A 9,671-nucleotide genomic window follows, 5' to 3' on the forward strand; every position below is an offset into this window, starting at 1 on the left:
CTCCACATGTCACGTGATTAGCGCATTTCAAGGAGTCCATCACACATGACACGCCATGGGAGAATATCTTCTATACGGAGAGAAAATAACAAAGCCTTCCGTACATTTTGAGGTCCTATAACTCTTGCACACTGTAGTTACGGTTTATAAATATTATACAAATAATATAAAGAGAACTGGGAACTAGGAGTGTTAGTGGATGGTTGAAAATTCGAAAAATTGGATATCATCCAAAGTTTTTGGATATTAAATTTGAATTCGGATAGTTTTATATATTTGAATCCTTAATAGATACGGATTCAGATATTAATATTTCGAATTCGATAATATCTTATTCAAAATAATATATAATATATAATTTTATTTTATTTATTTTTTATATAAATAATATAATATATATTATTTTATTTTATTTTATACATAATATAATATATTATAGATTTTTTAAATAATAAAAAATCAATTGGATAAGAAAAAATTATGTTTTTTTAATATACAGATTATTCGAATTCTAATCGATATTATCCGATATCCTATAGGATAATCGGATTTGAATTCAGATAGAGTTTTAGAACATTTCATCAGATTTGAATTCGAATTTAGATATCATATTAAAATTTCGGATTTTAGTTTAGATATTGTTGTAACTGAATTGATAAGCATTTGTTGACAGCCTTATGAGAATCCAATTTCTTTTTCTTCATTTAATATTTATATATATTTATTTGATTCATCAATCATGATCAATTTAACACTGTAAATACTCTTATCTTAATGAGTTCATTAGATCAATAAAATGGATCGGATCATAATCAAATCTACTTTTACAACATTCCTCAAACCATTTCCCTTTAAATGTTATCGAAGTTCAATCAAGATATCTAGTTCCGATCCAAGCTCCGGATCCCCCAATTAATTTTTTTATTTTTTTTTTATCAAATTCAATTCGAATGATTTTTTTTTCTTAATTACTTTTATTTAGTTTCCTCAAAATTTTTTTTTTTTTTTATCAAATTCAATTCAAATGAACCCTAATTCAATCACAAAGTGATAGTTGAATTGAAATTTATCAGAATATGTAAATTTTTTTTTCTTAAATTCTATGCTTTTATTTATTTTCCTCAAAATATAATGTTTACAAAAACACACAACAAACTGATTGAACAAATTTTGTCACAAAAATCTTATTAAGCCTAGCAGGAGCACCAATTTGATCCGATTTTTAATATACTAATCCGAACCGATCCAATCCATTGATAACCCTAATCATAACTCTACTAGATGCTTTTTATGGTATATTTTCAGTTTTATTGTCTACAAAGTATAGAGAAATGTTGGGATGTAGGTTGATTTATTGTACCATATAACTTATCGACCACTTGACGTGTTAGTTTCACTTTATAATTTTATTAAAAATGATTTTAAAAACATTTCATCCAATTCAACTTCACATTATATATACCTACCAACGGTCATAACTTCCTCCATCCCTCTCTCTTCTTTAATAAGTTAGACAAAAATGGCCAAATTCATCATAACCTATCTTTTCTCCCTTCTAATCTTCTTCATCATCATCATCATCATCAACCCATCATCAGCCAATGCAATCTATAACGTGGTCCACTTCGGTGCCCGATCGGATGGTAGAACCGACTCGACCAAATCATTCCTTAGGGCATGGGCCTCGGCTTGCAACTCAGCTATGCCAGCAAAGATTTACATGCCTCGTGGAAGGTATTTTATCAATCAAGCAGAGTTTAGTGGCCCATGCAAGAATAGAATCGTTATTCAGATCGACGGTACCATTGTGGCTCCATCAAATTATAGAGCCTTTGGTAACACTGGAAACTGGCTCTTGTTCAACAAGGTCTCTGGGGTGTCCGTGTATGGAGGAACCCTTGATGGGCAGGGTAAGGGCTACTGGGCTTGTAGGACTTGGGGAGGGAACTGCCCTCAAGGAACAAGGGTAAGTAAATTGATCAAGACACCCTTTAAAATATCTAAAAGCACCTTATAGTATGTCCCAGACATATAGTAAGGTGTATTTCCTATAAATGACACAATGATGGATGAATGTTGTTGTAGATTATAATGATGAAATTTATGTGAATCTGCAGTCTTTAACATTCAATAATGCAAGAAACATCATGATAAGCGGTTTAACATCGATCAACAGCCAGAACATTCACATTGCCATCAATGGTTGTAAAAATGTGATGGTTCGAGGAGTGAAGATTTTCGCTCCAGACCAAAGCCCCAACACTGATGGCATACATGTACAATTCTCGACGGGTGTAAGCATCATGGGTTCTAGTATAAAGACAGGAGATGACTGCATCTCAATCGGCCCAGGCACCAAAAAATTATTGATCGAGCGTGTTGGATGTGGTCCTGGGCATGGCATCAGGTGAAGCATTTAAACGATTAGGAATTGTGTGTCGTGATATGTGACGTTGTATTTGAATCGTGGTCATCAACCATATATAACGTACTAACATTTGATGCCTCTTGTGTAGTATTGGGAGTTTGGCTAAGGACTTGAACGAAGAAGGGGTGGAAGATGTGATGGTGAGGGATGTGGTTTTCACTAGAACAGAAAATGGATTAAGAATCAAGTCATGGGCAAGACCAAGCAATGGGTTTGTAAGAGGAATTGTTTATCAAAACATTTTGATGAATAATGTCAAAAACCCTATCATAATTGATCAGAGATACTGCCCGAGTAACCAAGGTTGCCCGAATCAGGTAAATTTCATAAATAATACGTTCTATTTGTTGATATTGGTGTAAAATGCTGTATGTCACATTGATTGATCATAAGTGAGGTGACAAAGTATGTGGGGGGGACGAAGAGAATGTAGGTCTGTAGGCCATGTGATGATTGTGATTCTTGTGATATTCTTCCTATAGATGTTGCTTTTGATCTATGACTTCATCGTCATTTTGGATTATAGGATGAAAGAGATGTATTTCAATAATTCTCAATCTTTTGACCTATAAAAGAAGACTTTATAGTACAAAAAGAGGGGCCACATTTCTCTTTCCCTAACCTCATTTTTTTCCACACTTGGGAACTCTTCCAACCTCTCACTCCTTTCTCTCATTTTCTCTTTGTAGGACCCTCCTCCTTCATTTTTCGCCCCGTTTGACCCGTGAAATGACCCTTGAACGACCTTCTCGGTTTAGACGGGCAATTGGATCCACATCACCATTACTCTATTTACACTCTTATGTAAAGGCTTTGTCCGCTATTATAAGAAATACCCAATTAATTGATAATCGATTGAACTCGAAAAATATATTTTCCTCATTTTGAGTCTCCCTATTTCAATATCCAAATAGGAACCATCAAGAATTAGAATTGTTTGAATGTCACATTTTCTTGTCAATCTTTTTCCTCCATCACTAACTCTGATGGATAGTCTTAATTAGAATCCGAAAAGCTTTTCTCACTTGAGTGAGAACCCAAATAGAGATTCTTTAGAAAAGGACAAGAAATGGAGTCCAATCATTAAAATTAGAATGATCATCTGTAACTCAGATTCATACTTAATTTTAAAAGAAAAATGTGAATTGGACCAACAAATTTGAACCAGGGTCTAATCAACTTGATAAATTTACGGTTCAATCATCGATTCAGTTTTTTTCAAAACCTTAGATAGAAATTCAATTACAGTACCATTTCATGGACACAACCACATCAATTAAATTTTGTTTTTTTCTCCATTTAATAGTTTTTATTTTGATGGGTCGATCATAACACCCGTTAATTTGTGTTTGTTTCATCTCAGCACTCAGGCATAAAGATCAGCCAGGTGACATACCGAAATATCAGAGGAACATCTGCGACACCGGTAGCCATAAATTTTCATTGCAGTGCAACCAATCCATGCAGAGGGATCCACTTGCACAATGTCAAGCTTACTCATCTATATCGACCCTCACAATCTTATTGTACAAATGCTATTGGAACCGCAATTGGATTTGTTGTTCCGAAAAGTTGTTTATAAGACAAATATTGTTATGTTGAATGAAAAAGGTGGGAAAGCTTCTTTCTTTGGTCAGAGCGGATCCTCTGTAGCCTTTTTTCCCCCTATAGATCTTGTCCTAAAGTCCATATATAGAACATCACACATCTTGTACTCATAGTTTATATAAGATTTGGAAAAAAAAACATTTTTTTTTCTTTTTCTAATCAAGTGTTTGAAAATGGACGGTCACTGAACTCCTAAATTTAAACAATTGGATGCAAACGTTTTGATGACATGTCACACCCTTAAACTGTTGATAATAGCTATAGAGAACTATTGGAAAAACTTGGAGCTAGATTGTTAGTACCACAAGAATCCTTATAACTAGTCTAATTGGTGAGGTCTGGCCAGATTGACGAATGACCATTAATCTAGACTGTGTTGGCTCATCAAATTATGGATCAAATGTTCATCGATTTGGTTGGCTTAATTTGTACTAAATTATTATAAAAATGACTAGAAGTATAAAAAAATGTAATGGAAATTAAGATTACACTACTTATTAAAATTTTAGAAATTAATAGGAGTTGCATACAAGTCTAGCTACAAATTCCTCAATGTTCTTATATGAGCTTCCACCTTCATTAACAGCCTCATTAGCCAAATCTTTCCACATCTCTGAATTTTTCATTATTTCCTTCCCTTTCTCTCCATTCAAGATTTCCCTTATACAATGCTCTATTTCATCCCTTCGAACAATCCCCTTCTCATCCGCCTTAGCTCTAATTCCCACTCTCCATACATCCTCCACAAACTTAGCATTAGTAGTTTGGTCTGAACATTGTGGCATTGCAACCATTGGCACGCCTAAGCTCAATGCCTCTAGTAAAGAGTTCAATCCGCAATGAGTTATAAAGCATCCTATAGCTTGATGGGCTAACACCTCCAATTGGGGACACCATGTCATGAACAAACCTTGCTCCAGCGTCTCCTCCGTGAAACTTTTCTCTGCTAAAGACTTTGTTACGAACAAGAAGTTGTAGTTGCTCCTCCTCAAGCCCCATGTTAGTTCTTCGATTTTCTCTGCACCTAGGGCTAACACGCTCCCAAATGAGACATAGACAACAGATCTAGTTTCCTTTGTGTTTAGCCACTCTATGCAAGTATCCAAGTCGGGCTTCAAGAGATTAAGACCATAATTTTTGTCAAATTCAACTCGATCATCTAGGTAAATAGATGGTACAGTTGGTCCGATTGTCATCGTCCGCATTGGCCATTGTTTTTTCATCCAAGTCACTACCTGTAAGGGTTTAGAACATGGTCATTGACATTGAAAAAGATTAAATACAATACATTTGGCAAATTCGAACTTCAAATAAAAATAACACTTATATCCCCCTCAAAGTGCACAAGGATTTATAAGGTATTGTGATAGATAACATCAGCAGATATAAAAAAAATCCGTCACTATTGCCCCCACAAAAACTTTTCACTCTTAGTTGCCCTCGTGTGGGTAAAATCCTAGCTCTGTCCTTACCCCTCAATGATCCACTGAAATACAAATATTTGTGACAATGTAGCAGTAATCCAAATGGGTAACAAAGGAAAAGTCGATTGAGATGGTTTGGTTACGTGTTGTAAAGATCAATTACAGTCCAAATCAAAAGGAATATTGCGCTAAGTTGATATTTCTAAATGAGCTAGAGAAAGAAGAAAACAAATACAAATTTAGGTATTAAGAAGGATATGTAGACACATGAATTAACACAAGACATGGCTTCAGGCATAATCGAACAAAGAAATATGAAATGTTCAGATGGCCCCCCATATTTTTAGGGGGTAAGACTTTGACGATGATAATTATGAACCTACCTCATTCTCCAACTTGTCGAAGGTGTTGAAAAAGAGCCAATCTGCTTTATCGATGTTCGAGAATTGATTCAAGAAGTATTTCAGCATATACGGGTGCAATACCTTATCAGTAACAAAAGATGGTAATTCATGTGTTTCAAGTGGCGGCAATCCAGGCATCGACATAGTGGGCTCTTGTACAGGGATAGGCGAAAACCCATGGTGGACATGGTAGTAGATGGCATTGACGGCACATGTTTGAGTGAAAAACGTAGCGCCAATAAGTCCGAACCGTTTAGCTAAATCTAGACCCCAAGGCATAAAAGAGTCATATATGAGACATTTGATGGGGAATTTGGTGCCGTTTTGTTTCTCAATGAGCTTGGACAAGCTCATCGATCCGACCACTTTTAAACTCTCACAATAGACATCAATTGATCCTGCTTGGTACATCCCTCCTTCTTCGAAGCCATCCAAAAATGGTTCAAATCCAATTGTTCCAGATTTAGCTTGCATGGACTTGGCAATGGAGTGGGTGATGGCAAGTGTAACTTTGATTCCATTGGAAGATAAGAGCTTAGAGAATTGGAGCATTGGGTTTATGTGGCCATGAGCAGGGAAAGGGAGCACTAGAACATGGGATCCCCAATCTCTCTCTCCTCTCTTCATTTCTTTCTTTGTGCATCATAAAGAGTTATTTCTTATATATATATATATATATATATATATATATATATATAGTCTAAGAATCATGATGAATGCATGCGATTTTTTATACTTGATACGGTATTATTCAATAATATTAAAAGACATGATTATAAGTATGAGGGGAGAGTCACTCTATTCGAGATTTTTAAATGAAGAGTAGGTGGGAGTGGGATGAGCCGAGCCGTAGTGAGAGTTCTTGGCTCATCTCAGTCATCTAATCTAAGTAAACAAATCATTCGACTCACTATATATTATTTATAATATAGATTCTTATTTAAATAATTATATATTTTTTTAATAAAATAAGGTGATTAAAATAAGGCATAAAATGATTCGATTTTTTATCTAAATTTAGTGGGTTTGGACTCTTGGAGTAGATCTGAATAAAAATGTGGGGTCTGATATGGGTTAAAGTCTCTTAACTGAAGTCGGATCCGGGTTAGATACAGATCTATACTTATATCCACCTAAATCCTAATGATATATTACTTTGAAAATTAGCTTTTTTACATTTAAAAATGTTTTTCATCTAATACTTTAATATAACATGAATTCTTATAAAATAAATAAATTATAATAATAAAATAGAATAATATAGCAAATAAAAAATAAATATATAAAAATATTATTCAAAATCCAAAATTATCCAACCCGAATCAAGTAAATCGACCAGGTTGGATCCAATCCCGATTTAGTGTAATCAATATGATTCGAATATGATTTTAACTAATAAGATCTAAGTCAAATTCGGATACGAATCGAATCGAATTTAGATATACTCAGATCTGAGTATGTTTTTTCACAAAAGTATATTTATTTAAGATAATAAATATTTAAATTACTAAAAATTATTTATTTTATCAAAATATATAAGACTCAATTGACTTGATTGAATTTTATTGACTATGATAATATTTTACAAGTAATAGATGAGTCATATTAGATTTTAGTCAAATATGAACAATTCATCGACTGAATTCCTACAACAAACCAAACACCAAAATTCATTTAAGGAGGTAAAATGAACTCCAACTCAAACTCCAAATTCAACTAACTACCGCTTCTAAACACACCCTAATATATTAACTAAAAGGATTTCAAAGATTGGAAAATTAAAATTCACTTGTCCCACAAATAAATCCTAAGGTTAGCATTTAGAAGAGGTGGATACAAGTCTAGCTACAAGTTCATCAATATTCTTATATGAGTTTCCACCTTCATTAATTGTAACTATAGGGTTTTACTCTCCCTTGAAAATCAAAGGGTTCATCACTCTGAAATCTCTCGTTATTGCTGCCCTGTCAAGGGCCCACTAGGCCTGTTGTCCTATCGCAACTTCTTGTTGCTATCATAGTGCTTCTTGTTATTATTGTAATGGTTCTTGCTGTGCTGTAACACTTCATTTGGGTGACACCCCATTTTATGCCACGTGACATTTTTGGAGACCCACCATGATCAATGACTATATGGATATGTGATCCATTCATTGGTGAGCCTACGTATCAAAAATCAGTGTTTAATAAGTTGTATCCACTCAAACTAGTATTTTTTTATATAGATTCACCAAGAGATGGACCACATATCCGATCCATACGGTTAGTGGATCAAAAAATCAAAAAACCAAAAAAAATTAAATATTTAAAATGCCACGTGCCATAAAATTGGGTGCCTCCTTACCTTGTTTAGGTACGGGACATCTGACTGGATTCTTACTCTAAATAAAATCTGAAAACTAAAACTACTCTTCAAGTAAAGTACATTAAAACTCGTCACTCATGCCTCGTTGTATTTTTGTCGTCTAATAACATACAATTGATTTAAAACTCGCAACGTTGTCCACAACTACTATTTTCTCAATTATTAAATGCAGACGTGACAAGTTTGACAACCGTAGATCTCTGTGTTCCTTGGGATACACGCTACACTTCCCTAATAAAAATGTGCATTTCGAGGGAAGTATGTGTTCCCGAGGAGTGCAGATCACGACTCATTTTTAAATGAAGAGTAGGTGGGGGATGAGCCGAGCCAGCCGTAGTGACAGTTCTTGGCTAAACCAGCTAATAGAAAATCCTGGGTATTCGATTATACAAATAGTTTTATTTGCATGGATTCATTTTTGGGTCTATCGGAACTTCAATTTTCCATCCATTTACTTTAATCCGATTTCAAAAATGGAAGGCAATGCTCATGTAGGAGATTTTGTACCAATCCAATGTGGATCGGATTGGACCCAGAACTAATCTGATAAGGAACATATCGGAATCTTATCAATGGATCTGAATATTAGGATCCAAATCCACTTCATTGACAATGGGATGCGTAAAGATCGTATACAAAATCTAAATAAACTCGATATATTTAAACAAAATTAATACACAATTAAATTATATATTTTATTACACTTTCTACCGAAATTTTGAACAATATGAAATCCTTTTGGTACTTCTGCTTAAATTGGGCCTTAGCCAACATGCACCTAAGATACAATAAAAATTATCTAAACAATACTCATTGAACTTCTCTTTAAAAGATTATAAAATTAAACTAGTTGATGGCACATGGAAGTGCACATGTTTTATAAGGCCTTTTTATAATTTTTAGGGTGTGTTTGGAAATTGTAGCTGGTGAGAGTTGGAGTTACAACTCCCATCTTAAAATTCTAATTTGGTTATTTGGTTTACCAATTTGATAGAGTTGAAACCTCAACAAAACCCTCAACTCCCATTTTTTAAGGAGTTACAACTCTCATCTATATGAGTGGGATTTACAACTCCACACACAAATCTTTAATCCTAAAAATTGAGTTGACTCACTTGACTCATCTAGTATACAAATCATTCAACTCACTTTACATTATTTATAATATAAATTTCTATTTAAATAATTATATATTTTTTAATAAAATAAAATGATTAAAATAGGATATAAAATGGTCGGATGTTATCCAAATTTAGAGGGTTTGGACCCTTTGGAGTAGATCTAAATAAAAATGTGGGTCAGATATGAGTTGAAGTCTCTTAACTGAAGTCGGATCCGAGTTAGATACAGATCTATACTTATATCCACCTAAATCCGAATGATATATTACTTTGAAAATTAGGTTTTTTACATTTAAAACTGTCTTTCATCTAATACTTTAAT

General features: G+C 33.9%; 1 protein-coding gene and 1 pseudogene across 2 annotated transcripts; one reads left to right on the top strand and one right to left on the bottom strand.

Annotated features, from left to right (window-relative positions):
• Positions 1–1,476: 1,476 nt before the first annotated feature.
• Positions 1,477–4,064, top strand: LOC147382124 (polygalacturonase-like). Its single transcript, XM_086428289.1, has 4 exons — positions 1,477–1,966; positions 2,118–2,407; positions 2,517–2,745; positions 3,792–4,064. Exons 1-4 carry the CDS (start codon positions 1,520–1,522, stop codon positions 4,008–4,010), a joined length of 1,185 nt encoding a protein of 394 aa, XP_086284415.1. The 5' UTR covers positions 1,477–1,519; the 3' UTR covers positions 4,011–4,064.
• A 443-nt stretch (positions 4,065–4,507) lies between these two features.
• Positions 4,508–6,491, bottom strand: LOC147382125 (UDP-glycosyltransferase 74E1 pseudogene; annotated as a pseudogene). Its single transcript, XR_015173611.1, has 2 exons — positions 5,946–6,491; positions 4,508–5,271 (listed from the first exon to the last, which is right to left on the bottom strand). The product of XR_015173611.1 is annotated as a UDP-glycosyltransferase 74E1 pseudogene (transcript).
• Between the last annotated feature and the right edge of the window lie 3,180 nt (positions 6,492–9,671).

The sequence above is a fragment of the Akebia trifoliata genome, chromosome 16, assembly GCF_017979445.1.
Source record: "Akebia trifoliata isolate Shusen 1 chromosome 16, ASM1797944v1, whole genome shotgun sequence".
NCBI classification, from domain to species: domain Eukaryota; kingdom Viridiplantae; phylum Streptophyta; class Magnoliopsida; order Ranunculales; family Lardizabalaceae; genus Akebia; species Akebia trifoliata.

Coding starts and splice junctions, on each gene's coding strand:
- LOC147382124 (XM_086428289.1), top strand. CDS start 1,520: ATGGCCAAATTCATCATAACCTATCTTTTCTCCCTTCTAATCTTCTTC. Junction 2,408..2,516: donor GGTCCTGGGCATGGCATCAG/GTGAAGCATTTA, acceptor CCTCTTGTGTAG/TATTGGGAGTTTGGCTAAGG. Junction 2,746..3,791: donor ACCAAGGTTGCCCGAATCAG/GTAAATTTCATA, acceptor GTTTCATCTCAG/CACTCAGGCATAAAGATCAG.